The 18,253-nt window shown below is 35.5% G+C and overlaps 1 protein-coding gene across 1 annotated transcript; it reads right to left on the bottom strand.

Moving 5' to 3' along the window:
• Positions 1-459: 459 nt before the first annotated feature.
• LOC127255630 (helicase and polymerase-containing protein TEBICHI) lies at positions 460-17,246 on the bottom strand. Its single transcript, XM_051281270.1, has 28 exons — positions 17,148-17,246; positions 16,334-16,779; positions 15,942-16,164; positions 14,992-15,861; positions 13,805-13,869; positions 13,566-13,671; positions 13,279-13,479; positions 12,980-13,180; positions 12,446-12,607; positions 12,129-12,368; positions 11,838-12,050; positions 11,283-11,633; positions 10,947-11,099; positions 9,359-9,580; positions 8,784-9,002; positions 8,594-8,711; positions 7,309-8,471; positions 6,455-6,652; positions 5,134-5,390; positions 3,849-4,038; positions 3,615-3,716; positions 3,143-3,495; positions 2,386-2,494; positions 2,147-2,287; positions 1,644-1,740; positions 1,089-1,234; positions 913-981; positions 460-802 (listed from the first exon to the last, which is right to left on the bottom strand). Exons 1-26 carry the CDS (start codon positions 17,181-17,183, stop codon positions 1,167-1,169), a joined length of 6,504 nt encoding a protein of 2,167 aa, XP_051137227.1. The 5' UTR covers positions 17,184-17,246; the 3' UTR covers positions 460-802; positions 913-981; positions 1,089-1,166.
• Between the last annotated feature and the right edge of the window lie 1,007 nt (positions 17,247-18,253).

Below are 18,253 nucleotides of genomic sequence, written 5' to 3'. Positions count from 1 at the left end.
GAAAGTGAATCTTAGTGGCAAATGAATTGTTTATCAGTCATTCAAACACATAAAACTTTTGTAGTACTCCAGAGAGACAACCACTCCTTCCACATGAAGGATTGTTATTGCCTACTGAATACCAATCAATACCAAAGGAGCAAGGGATTTGAAATATTTGAAACGTTTATTTCCAATGTCCTGAAACGTTTGTTTATGTGTATATATGCATCATCCAAGTCACTAAAAATAGAATAAAAAACATTCCAAGGAGCAAAAAATGCGACAACTATGCAAAAATTCCTCCTGGCTAGTTGTGTTAGTAAAAATGCTCAGGGATACTTAAAACTGACTGACTATATTGAAACACATATTAAGCATGGTCCATATCTATTCCACTTTATGGGGAATGTTATGCAGAGCAAGAAACTAGCATGATTGCAAGAAAAATGTGTAATATAAAGGAATACACTATATGAATTCTCGCATAGTTTTTGGAAAAGTATTGAGCTCAATGTACCTCACAATACAATGATAATAAAGTTAAATTAATATAAATGTACATATATACCATTAGAAAACACCAAAGGAAATTTGCAAAGGAAAGGTAATGCCTCTTTATACCAAATCTATGTACATGTATCTCATGTATGACAATTGAGAAAAAAAAAATGTGGGTAGTGTTCTTAAAATATTAATAAACAGCTTACCCAGCTTCTACAGGACTCCAGACACCATGATTAGCAATGTTTCTTGTACAACAAAAAGATCCTTTGTATAACATTTTATGGCGATCTACCAAGCAAATCAAGGTACTCCTTCCCTGCAAATTGAATGCTTAGTTACATAATAGTCATAAAATGTCTTAACATAATGATAGCCTTCTCATTAAGGAAATTAATATATGTTATCATTTGTTACTTATTGACACACCTAAAAAGCTGATGTAGAAAAGTGGCGTACTTCTTTTATACATTTCTTTGTGGTTCAATGTCCCCAAATCTGTGAAAGAAATACAAAAATACATTAATATGTCTTGAAGTGTAACATCTCAGATGCAATTCTAGTATATGTGGGTATTGCTTTAATGTACACTTTTGATGCATTACCTGGTGAATAAACTCATTGCCCAGATGCAACATTTCATTACATATGCTCTTTGAATGTAGCCCACAGATACATACATACTAATTAGGTTCAAATGGTTCCAGAGATCCCCAAGTTCTCCCGATTTTCGATTTGACAGGCAAAGGAACTGCGAGAGAAATTCATGAAAAGGTGATCCTGAAAGTTGAAACCTATGTCCCGATATCACATGCACAGTTTAATATGAATTGAGTGTGAGAACTGAACTTTAGTCATGACTCATGGCAACTGATCTTAATTGTAGTGATCTACCGGCATAAAATATTAATTATTGATAAGGCAACCATGCAAAACAAAAATCATTCAATGAAAGAGTGAAAATGGATTCTAGGACATAGATGGAAGGATGAAGGGAAGCATTACAATTTCGTTTTAGGTAAATGTTCCAATGCTGATGAAGTTGGATCAATATTAAAGTGATGAAAAGACAAATAAAATAATGAAAATGGAGTCAGGCTTGAAAGCTTGCTTGAAGTTGAAGATATGTGAATGTAAACATTATATTCTGAACTCCGTACCAAGAAGTGACACAGCACTTTCCATGCATGTTTTCAGCAACAATCCGGCTTCCTTTATAACAGAAGGATCAGCTTCCAATACCAGTTCATCATGTACCTAACCAGCAAAGCTTTAATAACATATCTGACTACAGAACATTACATCTTACTTAACTGCAATGGAAGGATTAGAAAACTAACCCATGGTAAATTGCAGTACAGTACGTTAATCAGAAAAATAAATTGCAGTATCAAAAAAAAAAAAATTCATAAATGGAAGAAGCCACCACAAAATAACACATAGTCTTATATGTACAAAATGTATCAAGCTTATGATTTTAAAAAAACCTATTTTCCGTAACGAACTTCAGGAATGAAGTGTTTTACTTCCTACAATAAGTGCAAGAATTTAAGGATATGCCCCTTCTATGTCAAATTTATTACGTAAAGCAAACAGGGAATTTAGCATGAACTTAGCTGAACATAACCATGAAAAAACCTCTGAGCATTTCAGATCTATTTACCTGTAAAAGAATTCGACACCGACCCTTAAGCATTTGAAAGTTTTGAACAGCTGTAAAGCTTGGATCACATGTCTCATTATCCTCACAAAGCACACCATGCAAACGTATCATTGCAACTTTTATTATGTCAGCAGCAGATCCCTAAAAACACAAAATTCATCTCAGTTGGAAAAAGGAAAACTTCGGCACAGACCTATAAGAAAAGGCACAAGTGTTCATGCAGACAGAAGAAAGAATACCTGACATATAGAATTGACTGCCTGCCTCTGAGCTTTGGATTTTTCCTTACTATTACCAAATTTAATTTTTGTCAAGAAGCGTTTTCTTCCCTTAAGGGTTTTCACATAACTGCAGAATCGGTTATGGCATCATTATTTGCAAGAAAAATAAAACGTAAACAATATAAAAATATTATATATCCAGGTTCATCCTGGGTTCCCGCTAAGTGAACCAATATACAGTTTTCAATCAGTCATGAATCCATCTCTTGTAACTTAGCAAAATGTTGAGTAAATTCTACAGACAAATAAAAAAATATTTGGCATGTGAGCTAATGTCTTGAACATACATAACAAGGTGAGCAAAACTTCACAGCTATTTCACATATGTGCTTTAATAAGCATGACATTACTAGGCAGTTAGTTAGTTAGCATATAACTATACAATAACATCATAGCCAGTAATTACACTAACTGGACAGGTTATAAGAACTGAAAAACGACAAACTATACTCGTAAAAGAAACACGGGAACCTCTAAGATAATTAGCTTTAATTTGTACTTTATTTGTAATATATTGATAAAGAGTTGTCCATTTAAAGAAAATTGGTGAAATCAAACACTTATTCCATGAGGAGCACATCTAGAAGCTCACATTTGAGTCCTCAATACTTGAGTGACAAACAAATTGAGTGAAATTACTGACTGCACAAATAAAAATAAAGATCTACACCTCAGCATTATTTCTACCCTTAGCAATTTGAATTAGTGGCCTTACCCCTTGTTACGGCAAGATGTAACTACTTCCTGAAGCCAGGAAGCAACCCCAGGGAAAGATCTCTTGAAGTTTTGTATTTTTTCTGAAGCTTCATCAGGACTGCATTGCAACTGTTCTGACAGTGTGTTGGGTCCCATTCCATAAAGAAGTCCATAAACCAGTTTCTTTGTTTGCTCTCGCTCTTGCAAACTCACAATGGTCTCATCTTTCTCACTCCATTTTGCAGCAATCATGGTAAAGACATCAGCCTGAGCACTACTCAGGAGTTTAATCAATGTATTATCTTTTGAGAAATGAGCCATGAGTCTTAGTTCTATTTGAGAATAATCCGCAGTTAGAAGCAACCAATCATCCTGAAAAAGATTAAAAAGACGCAAATGAGGCATCAACAGGTCACCTGGACCACAAAAAGACAATCCTTTTCAAGTTAATTACAAAGAAACATACTTTCCAAAGATATAAATATCTTCACCTGAGTAGGGACAAAGTAATCACGTGCATTGATTTTATAGTCATCAACACCTGATGTGCCTTCATCCTTGTCCATTCTGAACTCAACCATATGTTCAACATTCTATTGCCACCTCAACAGATAAAAGAATACTAATCAGGTACAAAATGTCAAAGGAAAACAAAAAATGAAAACTCTCTGCAATCAAGTAGACCAATATGAATAAGGAATCCCAAATTTTCACGGGAAGAAGACCTGGAGGTTAGGGTCCTCCATTGAAAGTCGGCCAGTTGCAGTAGATGTCTGGAGCCAATGACCATGGAGGGTATACTTCTGGGCTCTATTAGAAAGCTTTGCAAGTGAACAAATTGATCCTAAAGTACAATTCAAGAGTTTAGCCAGTGTACGATGCTCCTTAATTACTGGTACGATAGGATGCTCATTCCTGAAAAACAGTAACACTGTTATTCCAACAGCTTAATACAATCAACAAACATTTATAGTTGCATGGCTTCTCACTTTCATAGATGTTCTTGAAACAAATAATTATACACCAATGTGAATATCGCCCTTGAAATAAAGATAATGGGGGAAAATATATATTATTGTATGCCAAATGAAAAACAGAAGGGGGGTGAACAAGTAAGAAATAAAAGAAAATACGAGTTTTTTGTACTGTGTTTTTAATTTAATGGCTTTTAGGTAAAATATTGTTAGAGGGGATGGTTTTTATACAAAATGGGTGGTGGATGTGATGATTTTGGAGGAAAAGTGAGAGATTGATAATAAAAATTTTGAGAAAAACACAAAGTAAACAAACCCTATGTTTTTTTTTATAGAGAAGTATAGAAACAGGAAAATGTTCATAGAACATTGATAATGGCCAACAAATCTTTATGAGGACATTTTAAGCTACTGACAAGGAAATGCACTTCAAAATCATTATAGTCATAAGGCTTTTTCTGAACAAAACACATTATAAATATCATACTTGGACAACTACCAAACATACTACAATTATCTTTGAGTAGAGTAGAAAAAGGTAGCAGGGTCATAGACTTGGAAAGGACTTGGATGTTGAGTGAAGTTTTTTGTCAACTAGGGAATGACCAGCTGATCTAAACAACTATTGAACAGTCCAGCTTTCAATTTTTAAATTTTTGGCTTAAATTGAGTATATTTTCTCTGAGAGAAAAACAAAAACAAAAGCAAGAGACAGAGACAGAGACAGAGAGAATAGGAAATAGAAGTATATTGCAAATGAATCCATTACAAACTGGACACAAGATGGAGCTTCTTAATATATTTTGCAAATAAAACTGTATTTCACAAAATTGAATCAAACTAGGATAGAATGAATCAGATGTATAAAGCACAACAGTCCACTTGTTTTAGTTTTAGTTTGGTGTTTTGGTTTGATGTTTTTGAGGTGAAAATAGTAGTTGTTGTAATAACTTTGGAGGGAAAATAGTTTATTGACAAGTGCAAAAATAGGATTGAAAACACAAGTAAATTAACCATTTAGGAAGTCATTTTATACCTGAGTATATCCAGACAATGCTTGTCAGTACTATGGTGCTGTTTCCCTCTATAGCCTTCTGGCATGGGCAGCTTCAAGTGTTCGTAGAGAATATTTGCTATGTCTGCTGGCATTGACAATGAAAATGTCTTGCCAGCTAGTTTGTAAGCTTCCTTCTCCAGCAACTTGAGTTTTCTTCCAAGGATATGACGTGCTCTAAGGCACCCTTCCATGTCAACACCTATTCCCCAGAATTCCATATCCGCAAGAACCTTAGTCTACAAAAGCAAATAAGTTTTAGCACTTCCATTGAAATATAATTTTTAATATCGATATGTAAAAATGATATATCAGCATGATCTAACAAGGAAAAAAGAAAAATAATGAATGTAACTAAATAATAAGATTAGTTATACTGGGAAGAAGAACATAATTGTGCTCCTGCAAGTGATCATCATTTTGGCACTTGAAGTGAGCCATATAAAAACAGTCATGTATCTCAGTCGTCATCACTTTAATGGTATTGTATATATGTTCAAGAAACATGCATGCATACAAAAAGTGATACATGAAGGGCCCATAATTCATGTGGGAGTGTCACGGGCAGATACAGAACCATTAGAGTGACAACGGGTGAAATACAAACCATTTCCATATATGGTAACTTAAAGGACTCATGTGTCACAAAGACCAAAATTACATTTTTCCCTATAGATAGCTATATTAATAGAGAATAGTTTCCATTCACCGAAAAGCCTAAATCAAACTATATGTTTGTCAACCTAATAAATATATCCAATGAAAATGTTCTAATTCCAAATATATGTCACCAGTCTGATTATACAATTGAATGCTAATTCAAAAGGATGATGCAAAGTCGCTGTCCCAAGTGATTTATATATTTAACTGAGTTTTGGAGCATACAGAGACAGTGCTGCATATTTATGTTGTACCAACAAGCCCCTTAACTGAGTTTTCCAGCATATCCCTATAAGCACAAAGAATTTCCTTGCTAAACAAGGAGCTAGGGGCAGGGATTTTTTCTCTGCCTGCTATAAAGAGGAGCTGTGTTTCTTAAGAGGAATTCCAAGTCCCGTTCCCATGGGTACGGATGAGTGGTATCTTAGGAAAAGTATCAACTGCACAGATCTCGTGAGATTTTTCCTTTTAAGTCTAGCTATCACATTGACTGATATGAACAAACTATTGAACTGAGTAAATTATGGATAAATTTTAATTTCAGTTTCTTCTTCTTTTTTTTTTCTAAAAAAAAGAAGTCCTTTATAGAACTCCAATAGAATGTTTTCCCACGGTCCTTCAAGGATTAGATATGAATCCTTACCAGCTGGACTTCAATATTCATCAAGGGTTCAACCAGTTCTTCAGATTCTAATAACTTCCATAGAACTGAAAACAAAGCACGAGTTTGTGCAACTCTGCGGCAGCAACCATTATGTGCAACTCTTCGCATCTGATCCTTCCATCTTCCGCTTCGATTAGCAGATGCAGCAGCCTCACTAGATAACCTCCTTTTAACTTCCTGTCAAGACTGCAGCTAGTGAAACAATTTTCAAATATTCAAACATAAAGATGAATGGATATAAGAAGCAATTTTGTGCCAAAAATTTCCAGGGGAAATTATTTTAGATCCCTGAGTAGTCTACAGGACTAGTTCCTTTTTGTATTTTTCCAGAATAGTAATGGCAAGTATCATTCAGAGTGCATTTTGACGGAAGCTATACCGTATGAAGAAGACTGAAACTAAATTGATCAGAACACAGGAACTTACAAGTTGTTTTGGGGGATGATGAATCAAGATCCAAGTGTACATAAATGAGTTTGTAAATCATTCCTAGGATTCTTTATTATACTTGCGAATCTATAAAATTCAAAATCACCATTTTCAAACTTTATATCGTTGGATATAACAAGTTCATGGATAATAGTCATGGAACTTAAAGCCAAATCTACAACACATACAGTAGTCGAAGAACTATTTCCACACATTTTCCTCTAGCATTTTATTACATTCTCAGAAATAGAACCAAAGCCATAGAGGCAATGTTGACTTATCTGTCTAACTGCAGTTTTTCCTCTCTCATCTACCTAGTTTTCTGTCTGCCATTGTGCACCTTTTCTTTTCTAAATAAATTTACTTCCCAAAAAAATAAATAAATAAGAAGCCATACAGATTACCTTTTCCAGATTGAGATTGAAATTTTTCTCCTCGTCAGGCGAAAGGATCCATGCTACAATACACATATCAATTGCAGCCCTCACATGGACAGGGGGGAACATAATGTAAGTGTTTTCAATCAGTTCTAGACCCAAATTTTTCACTCCACCTGCAAGGCTGCTTACTTTCTGAGTAGCTATAGCAGGACTCCGAAGCACTTGAATCTGAACTTTTAAGTTCCAACTAAACTTTCTAACATTTTCTTTCCCCATTATAACACCAATTCTGCCCCATCGGTTTGTGGCCATTTCAGTCTCCATCTTTGGTACTACATCCTTGCTACCGGCTGCCTGATGATCTCCTTTATTGTAAGAGCGGAATAAATCCTTGGGAATATTTAAATAATAAACAGAAGAAGCTTCCCAACAAATGGCTATGCCATGGATTTCAAATGGAGCAATAGAGTTCATTTCAGATTTTTTAGTATAGTGTATATCAAAAAAAAACTCTGTGGATGAATCCCAAAGATTCAAGAAGGAATCAACTCCACCAGGAATACTAGCAGCATTTGCAGGACCCATTTCCAATGCACTTTCTTTCCTTCCCATGCATATGTTTTCACTTGTAGGCTGCTTTTGCCTAACAAGATCACGACACTCATCAGACTGATTGTTTGGACAGCCAGGAATAAGTGATGGATGAGAGGTGATTGCTTCCTTGTAACTGAAGCTATTTACTTTATTATTAAGGTCTTTAGTATACTCCTCGAGCAAAGTGCGCCTTTCAATTGGCTTTTCAATGGGAACTTCGCACTGTGTAAACCCTGATGCGTTTTCTTTCATGGAGGATGCCAAGCCCCCTTCTTCTTCAGCTTCTGAAATAACTCTATTGATCTTGCATTTGTTCCCGGACATTGGCACATCCAAAGAATTACTGTTATGCTTAATAATGGCATAACTACTTGTGGACTCATCCCCAGACGATGTTGCGAGGTCTTTTTGGCAATCATTCCCTGTAGCAGTGAATGATATGGGACGAGACAGATGTGGCATGTCAAGCCCAAGAGATTTGAAGGCTGAGAAAGCAGCAAGTCTTGCCTCTTCAGCTTTATCAAGAACAATTTTACGAGCACCATTCTTTATCTTTTTGGCAATTCCCATTTGCATTTTCCTTTGGGCTGTGCCTGCAATGGTTATGAATGAAAATTCATCTAAATTAGAAAATTATCAAATAGATCAACTTATGCGGAAATCAATTCTCTTTACATAGGAGGTATCTCCATGAACTAAAGGAAAAAGAGATTACTGTGTGAACTCCATGAAGAAGATTCAAAAAGCGCTTTTGTAATCTCAGGAATTGATGCTTCAGCAATAGCTTGAGGCGTTCGTAAACCAGCCTTATAAAGCGCTCTAGCTCGTGAACCCTATACATTTCAATAGTTATTCAGATACATATTCTAGATTCCTAACAACACAAAAGTTGCAGCTATTCAAACCTTAATATAAGGAATGGCAGTAAGCTCTACAATCTCCGCTCTAACTCCAAATGACACACGATTCTGAAATTTGGCAACTAAGCTTTCAAGATCATTCCAACCAAGCCTCTCACAGAATACTGCAACCATCGATGCAAACCTTCCAGCATTTTCTTGTAATGCTTGAACCATGCCTCTAGCCACTTTAAAACCGTCACAAACTTCACCAACAGGAGCTTCCTAATACCAGCATTGCAATATTACCCCATTAAGAATTATATTAAATGCCTCTTAAGAAAATCGTAGAAGAAAGCAATTTTCTGACAAGAATGTGTGCTTATAGATAGGGAAAAAAAGAAGCTAACGCAAAAAGTATACAGGCAACTCAAGGAAATTTAAGTAGAGAATGACTGAAGAGAGATCAGGCAAATCTGAGGAAGTAATCACAATATTCCACACTGCAGAAGTGGGCTGACCATGTAGATAAATGAAAATTCATGCATCACGTACTAGATTATAACAGAATTTCCAGAGAATCTCTGATTCAAATAATAGGAGAGAGAGTTGATAGCATCACAACAAATTACATAAAGTACCTGCACAAGCCGTGATAAAATAAGAGCAACATAGAAGCGTTTACAGACTCTAAGCATTTGATCATCAGAAAGTATGCCATGGTTTGACATCTGTACTCTCTGATCACTCCCACCTTGAAAACCTTTGGCTTTTTCTCGTGATTTGTGTGATGTTCGAAGAGGTGCACCATGAGCCATTCGCATTAGAAAGGGTTCTTGTACTCCAACCCGATTACCAACAGACTGCACTCACAACAGAGGTAAGAATGATATCGACATGCATATACAATTCATGTTTGCCCTGATAATGATGTACAATCCATCTTATATAATTTAAATACCAAATCTCAATAGATAAGAACAGTATAAAACATGGCATAATTAGAAGATCTACATATACAATAATAATTAGCCATAAAACAGGAAACCTATGTCCATCCCTGCAATGCAATCACTGGCTTCAATCAAAGCATCTCCAGGTCTAAATACTCGCAAAGCAAGGAAAAATTATTCTACTATTAATGCAGATTTTACATTTTTGCAGCATGAACCTTGAAGACAATTAGAGGAACCTATTATAAAGATCCTTCCAACATGTTGTTCATTCACAAAAGATTGTTATTCGCAATCTTGCAACGTCATTTGGAATCAAAATGTTAAAATCCTTTCAGAAATTATGAGATTTCAAGGATACCACAATCTTAAGAATGCAAATTGATGTTAACTTACAGTCCCCCAAAATTTGGCATTTTTGCTAATACAGTTCTTTCAGGAGCCATATACATGTGGTATTTTAACTTGACTTTATATATATAATTCAGTAAAGAAAAAATATTCTGCAATTAGTGATGCTCAGTTTCCAAATGATGTGAATAGGGAATTTCACTATTTATAAATTGGAAGTTCTTCTGGGTTTAAATGACATATTGAAAGATTTCTACACCCTTGTATGACATATTATGCTATGTACAGCGTTAGTATAATAGTCTAGACTGGGTTTAAATGACACATTGAAAGATTTCTACACAACCTTGTATGACATATATTATGCTATGTACAGACTTAGTATAATAGTCTAGGCTGGGAATTAGCCAAAACAAGACATACTGGAATATACACTTTAATTGAGACTCATTTTTGTGCATTATACACACCCAATATACTCATGTAAGTACATATCTTCATTCCTCATGTAACCAAGAGAGTAATTTTCAACACTTGAATTACTATATGATAAGAGTGCACAGCCTAAACCTGATGCAAGTATAAAAACAATTGCTGCAAATATGAAAGAGCAGCAAAATGTTGCATTTGTCCATAGCCAACATTCAGAAACTAAGGTGTGTTCGTTTGTAGGATTTTGCCAAAATCTTACTATTCATCAAAATTTTTCCCCTAAAAAACATCAAATCAAATACCTATTTTTATTTTCTATATTATACTAAAAATTAATTTTACATTCAAAACATCGCATCAACACCTATTTATATCACATCATACAATACTATTCAAATCTCAATTCAAAATCCAAAACCCCAAACAAACACACCCTAAATATATCTTTATATAATGAGATACAAGAATCAAATGAAAGAAGAGATATAAGTACCTTGTCCAAAAGGGATAACTGCATGAATCTCTCATAATAGAGCTCCCAGTCTGGTTCCACATCAACATTAATGGGAGTAACTAAGTACACCATATGTAAATCTGATGCAAGGACAAAGCCCTCTCTCGCCCTTACGAGATCATCCAGCACAATCTACATGAGATGTCAAAGTTCAATGACCAAGTAATGCTCTAATTTAACTTGGCTAGATTTCGTAACTGCTTTGACAAAATTATGTATAAGGACCAACTCATGTAAGCGGTCCACAGCTCATAGGTACAAACTAGTGAAAGCACACACTGCAAATGACAAGAAATAAGAGTTAGAGATATTTACAAGTGATTCCTCCGGGCATAGAGAACTACCAAAGGATGCCCAGCCAAGGGGAGTAGTGGTGTATAGTTTAGTCTCTTCGCTCCATTCAAGGAATTTTTTATGACATAACCACCGAAGGGAATCTTGTGCCGACTTCACAACATCTTCAAATGGTTTTGTTGAATTGAGAAGTGTACACCTTACATATCGATGAATATCACTAGCAGTTTGAACAATTCCTCCTGCAACAACCTCAAGTATTGCATGGGTCATCCCATTTCTATCTTCTGACAGGCAAGAATGAAGTGGAGGGCAACTATCATTAAGGAGTGCTAGTATCTTCTTGGTTTCCTCTGGCTTGCAAATCAGCACCTGTTGGGCAATTTGTTCGCAATTGTGAACCATTAATGGAAATGAAGAAAATAATTAACATCTTTCAAAGTAAAAAGTAGAAGTTAATTTGGTAGCAGTAACTGTTAGTGTAGAAGAACGAGTAGATAACTCAATAGTACTATCCATATATCAGGATAAAGGGGGTGAAAAGGGTATCATGTAAATAAGAGAGCTTAGGTTTACACTTTCTCCCTGTGTGTCTATGCCAGTCCGACCTGCCCGTCCAGCCATCTGCCTATACCTTGTCCCATCAATAAAATCACGACCAATGCGTGGTTGCCTAAATATAACCCTTCGGGCAGGCAAATTAACTCCAGCCGCTAGAGTTGATGTAGCTGTCAAGACACGGACAAGTCCTTTGCGGTAACATGTTTCAACAGTCTCCCTCTCCTCAACCTATTCTAGAATTCAGGAACTGTGTAAGTGTTGGGTGAATGAACCTAGAGCATAAACTAAATGATGTAACTGACGTACTGTGAGCCCAGCATGATGATATGCAACACCAGAAGGAAGGGTTTCTTCTAGTATGGGATCCAACCCAGCAGGGGATCTTCTCAATGAATCAATAGCAGAAGCAATATCAAATGGCTCGCCTTGGTCACTGCGAGGGCTTGCAGAGAATTTTAAGAGATACTTTGCAATATGCTTTGCAGTTGATTCACACCCTTTTCGACTAGAACAAAATATCAGTACTGAGTGACCTTCTTGAACAACCTGTGATAATTCAGAGTTCAGATTCAACCCAAAACCAAGAGATCATAATGCCGGGAAAAGCAAATAGAAGAGCATACCTCATTACACAGTTCAACTATATGATCTGGATCCTTACCACCAAGATCTGCCACTTTTGGGATCGTCCTAATGATTTTCATATCTTTGTTATAAATTGTACTACCAACTTTAACGTATTCCTCTAATGGAACTGGACGGAAGTCTGTCTCATATAAGGCAGCCTACAAGAAAGAAATTTCAAGTGACTGTTCAAGTTCATCCATGAAAATAGAATAGAATAGCCGAAGTTAACCCATTCTCATTGCATCAATCAGTTAACAGGGAGTTTACAAAACATCTAGTAAAGTAAATTGAAGAGAATATGTTTTACATAGATATTTCAGAGAACAAACATGAAAACAAAAACTCATCACTATTATTGTTGTATCATTTTACTGTCAGCAACGCAACTGCACAAGCCATTCAATACTATGTTTAGCATAAGACAATTAGGAATTTATGCCCCAAATGAACTGTTTCCTATCTTACTTGATAAATAAACAAATCATCATACCATTTAAACAAAGCAGCTATATTAGTCGCAAAACACTTACCTGAAGCCAGTTAGCAACTGCAGCCACATTTGATAATGTTGCACTCATGCCAACAATTTGAAGGCCACGGGCAGGATCAAATTTACCACTGCTAGTGTCTGTACTTTCTCCACTAGACGAGTCTATGCTTCCTTCACCAGCTGCATAGCGAAGCTTTGTCAACAGGAGTTCCAAAAGATAACCTCTACTCTGATCACCAACCTATCAACATCCATAATGACATCTCGATCACTAGAGAGAGAAAAATATTTAAACCTGCAAACAAAAGGTACTCAGAAATACTAAAGCAAGACTGGTACCATGTGTAGTTCATCAATCACAATGGTACCAAGCTCCGATAAACGGCTCTCTTCTAGTAACCTATTAATCAAAGAATTTGCTTTCTCAATAGTGCACACAGCCACAGATGTATCCTTGGGAAGAGTACCACCACCTTGATTTCCATAAAAACTCCTAACATGTTTACCTACAGGTTCTAAGAGAACTTCAAGGTGCTCTGCCTGCATGTTTCCAACAACATTTGAAGCATAAAGCATGTGCCCGATGATGTTCAATTTTCCTTGAAAAGCAAAGATAAATACTGCACCTTTTCTGCACAGATAGATACATATGGAAGCACAAGAAGTGCTATCTTTCCAGTTGATAGAACTCTTCGTAGCATTAATATTTCAGCAACAAAACTTTTACCGGCACTATAATAAAAAAAGTCAATAATCATTAGAAGTGATTAGAATGACCATAGATTGCAGCAGGAATCATGCACGCCATATAATTTTGAAAACAAAAACTAAACATGCCTTAAAACTCCAATCATATTTATATCACCTTGTAGATGCACAGTAAACAAGATTCCGATTCTGCAAAACACCATCCACTTGAAGACAGTCAACCTGAAGAAAGGGAAACGAACAAGACACATCAAAAAAGCTTAAGGTGCTACCCAATAGACCTTAGTCACATATTATGTCTAGTGCTTTGACTGCTTCCCTTCCACCTATTGTTTCATCAGTGTTAGTGTTTATGGATCCCATGGTTTATACTGATATCAGTTCATCAAAACTCAACAAAACGCACTACAAGCGCAAGCAGGATTGAGAAAGTTCATGAATTGCGAGAATGCCTTCACATTGCCCAATGAAACTTATACTGCTTCATGGAATCAATTTTCCCAAGCCAAATGAACAGCTAAGAATTTCTCAATATAATAGGAAAACTACAATAGAAGAAGAATGATCTGCTAATTACTAATAGCACGGGGAATCTGAAGGAATAATGAGTTACAAATATCACATAATCATAAAATCAAACTACACATCACCATACAAATTCCAACCAGCTACCAAATCAGGAATCCAATCAATCATATAAAAATTCTAGAGACATCGAAGACATTTAAAAAATAAATGAGTGTAATAATAGATACTGAAAACATGTGACAAAGAAGCACACAACAATGAACCTTAAGGGGAAGGGAGAGTGGTCCAAGTCATCCAAATCAGGTTATATGGCAGATGCAATATCTTCTTTTTTTTTTTTTTATAGTGTAGAAGTAAAGCAGAAGCAATATTTGATGATGCATGTGGAAGAATGAGAAGCCCTTCATCACAAATGCAATTTTCAGCTCTCAGAGTCTATTTATATTTATCTTCAACTATTTTCAAACTTAACATTTATCCATCTCACTGAATGGGTTATTTCTTGGATTGCCCTTACCCAATCTGTCCTAGAGCATGCTATTAAACTGAAAATTGGTTTCATTGAAATATATTAACAAAGGAGAGCGAAAGGTTTTGAGAGCGAAAGGAAACGGAAATGCTTGTCACCAAAAGCAAATGTCTAAAGTTTTGAATTTTGATGAAACAACACACTCATGAAAGGCATTTAGTCGCCAAGGTTTAGTCTAACATAGCATTATGGAGAAATAAATAAGTTTGACCAATAGATAAGAAGCTCACTTCTAATTTGGAGAAAGCTGACCAAGACGAAAGAACATAGGAAAATTTATTAAATACCTGCCAAGAATACAATTTTGAAATCCCCTTCTTGTTGTATATGTCACATATTTCAGGTGGGAGCCATCTACTGAGATCCAAAGAATTCTTTGTTGAGGAAACACTTGCTGGAGTACAAACACTTTTGGATTCATCACCAGCAATAATATTATTATACTGTCTATCTGGTGTATTAACCATAACATTGTTCGACTGTGCATTGTCTCTTTTGGGAACAATGCATGCGGAGTTTATTCCTTGGATATCAGACCCAACTTCATCCATTTGATCCTTGGGATGAATCCGCATATGCTTTTCACTTTGTGGATTGCGATGATGGGTGGAGGAAACTGTATTGTGTTTGGTTGCGAAATTATCTGGTTTGGTAGCGAAATTATCTGGTCTGGTGCTATTAGCGACTGAGTCCTTGCCAAACTGTTTTGCCTCAAAACCAAAGTCAATGTGCTTCACAGGTAACGGTGATACTTCTTTGTGCCGATTTTCGCGATCAGTGTCCAAAGAGCAAGCAGCAGACCCAACATCACAGGCCATCTCTATAAACCCTCCATCGACTCTGCTGCTCTCGCAGTCCACGATGCTTGAATTGTGAATCTTATGATCATGCTTCACGTTTTCACTTTTTTCAGTAATATGCAAAGAAGTGACATCATTTGGAGCAACAAATCCATCAGCTACTAAAATTGCTTCATTCCAAAATTCTTCTCCAGGAGAAAAAAAGGAGCTTCGACGTCTGGACTTAGGAGTTTCTTGAGCTTCAGGTCTGATAGTGAAAGTGCCAGGGGTTACACATTCAGCGACACAAGGAGCATCTGTGAAACTGCATTTCCTCATAGTTGCTTCAGTTGCAAAGGAATTAGTACACATTACACCCTGTGAATATGTATGTTCATAACTTCATTAGAATAGATAGATTCCACTGAAAATATCAAAGCTTTTACATGAACATTCACCTTATGCAAACAATTTGAATTTGTATCTTGAGGTTCCTTGAAAACTTTAGAAGGGTTTGGAGAGGAAATGGATTCATTTTGAATGTTGGATTGATTCCCATCATTTTCAAAATGCCTTCTTTTCATTGGCCTCTCCTCTAGCTGAAGGTTGGTTGAATTAGTGTGCCCTCCATCTGCAGATTCCTTTAATTCTGAAATCAACTTAACACTATTTTGCACCTCACTGCGCACAAGGTTCAAATGTTAGAAAGGGATGCACAAATGAGAGACCGATGACAATCAAGGAACAAGAAGAATAAAAACATCGTGGCACACCAATCAAACATTGGGGATTAAATCATTTTTGTAATACAAGTTAGAACATCCATGGGTGAGAAGAGGAGATACATTACCTGCAGTAAATTGACAAGAAGCCAGTAGCAAACTCCTTCAGCTCAGAGTTCCGTTGAGTATTTGCAGTTTCTAAAGATTCCTTCAGAATATTATTTGTTCCAGCACTACAAATATCAGACAACGGGTCACATTTTACTTCCTGAGCACAACCAGAAGCACCTGGGATTTCCGATTGCTGGGTGTGGGCATCTTCATTTTCATTTCTCGGCAATACACCAGAATCCAATGTCGTACCCTCCAAATTGAGAACCTCTCTGGAAATTTGATCCAAAATAGAGCTCAAACACTTGGCTGATGAGTAATCATTCTTTGAAACCTCCAAATAGCTTTCTAGAGAAGCTTTGGTGCTAGGAGAACCTTCAATTTGGCATCTTGCTTCTTTTTCTGGCCTCCCAGATTTCGCGTCCTGTGACAGGACCTTCCTCTTCTTTTTCAAAGGAAAGAACTGCATAGATCCATAGAATCCAATAATTAGCTCAGTTCCAACTTCCAACTTTCATCCCCAACCCCAGAAATAAATAAATAAATAATTAAGAAACTAACAAGAAATTCAATAAAAACAAGAAATAAGAACATCAAGAAAAAATCCAACTCTTAATTCAAGCTTCCTCAAGTACACGGCGTCACGCGAAATCGTTCGTGGCGCAAAATATCTACTCTACTAAAACCTAAATCCTTTTCATAGGAAACAAGCCCAGATTTACACGGCGTCACGCGAAATTGTTCGTGGCACAGAAAATAAAGAAAGAATGGAAACTCAAAGTAAAGCAAGAAATGAGATTTTCGAACAAGAAGTTACAGAATAATGATAACCTGATCGATTCGGCCGCGAGGAGAGTCAGGCGCCATGGCCGAACTCCTGCGTAGGTTGACGCCGATCGAATTTTCGAAGGACAACCTGCTGTGCTCCGCCTCCTGGGGGGGGGGGGGGGGGGGGGGAGCGTCTTGTGTAGGCTAGGCAAAAGCAAGAAATTCAAATACTAAAATTTAACGGTGTGATGTGACTTATTTTCCGTAATAAGCCCTGTGAGAAACAAAATTTCCAATTTTGGCACAAATCTCTTATAATTAGCTACTTTGCCCCGTCTTCGATTTTCACTACTTTTTAATTAACATTATCTAATTAGGTGCGCGATTTTCCATCATTTTCAAAAAAAAAATAAAAATTTAAATGAATATATTTCACATACATTATATTTATGGTATGTTTGGTGTAAAAAATTGACAGTAAACAAATAAAAATATTTTTATTTTAAATATTTTTTTCTTTCATATTAAGATAAATTGAGAAAATTAAATATTGGAACATTATTTTTTTTTTGTACTATTTATTTTTTATAATTTTTAAAATTATATTATTTTAATTTTATAAAAATCGCATTAAAAGGTTATATTCATCTAAACTATTAGTCGATACCATATGAACTAACAAGACATACATAATTTCATACAACACATATTATTCAATATATATTGTAATTATCAACAAATAATATATTTTTATTACAAATAATATGTAATAAAGATATATGCTACTTATATACTTTACCTGTGATGGATATGTTTCTCCATTTCTTTTATATCAAACCTCAAAATTTTATTATTTAAAATTTGTATTTCAAATATATATATATATATATCTCACAATATTCAATCGAATATTATTTTAATATTAAAATTAAATTAAAACATTTCAAAACTAAATTAAAAGAAATATACCCATAGACTTTCGCACAAAGGATGAATATATAAACTAAACTATTATTATTATTCTGTAAAGCAACGAAGGGTATATTTATTTTGTAAAATTGTTAGAAATAAATTTTTTTATATGAAATATAGAAATTTGTGTATGAAATATAAAAATAATGGAAGTGGATATATTATTCTTTTTGAAAAAATGTGTAAGAAATATTATA

This window comes from Andrographis paniculata, unplaced genomic scaffold, assembly GCF_009805555.1.
Source record: "Andrographis paniculata isolate CXL003 unplaced genomic scaffold, ASM980555v1 Contig54END, whole genome shotgun sequence".
NCBI lineage: Eukaryota > Viridiplantae > Streptophyta > Magnoliopsida > Lamiales > Acanthaceae > Andrographis > Andrographis paniculata.
This window is presented reverse-complemented; position numbering and strand designations above follow the sequence as displayed.

What these genes read in the sequence shown, in the direction of transcription:
- LOC127255630 (XM_051281270.1), bottom strand. Translation starts at nt 17,183, where the DNA reads ATGGCGCCTGACTCTCCTCGCGGCCGAATCGATCAG. An exon ending in TAGACACACAGGGAGAAAGT is followed by an intron (nt 11,634 to 11,837) that starts GTAAACCTAAGC and finishes ATTGCCCAACAG; the next exon opens with GTGCTGATTTGCAAGCCAGA. An exon ending in CTGCCATTCCTTATATTAAG is followed by an intron (nt 8,712 to 8,783) that starts GTTTGAATAGCT and finishes TGAAATGTATAG; the next exon opens with GGTTCACGAGCTAGAGCGCT.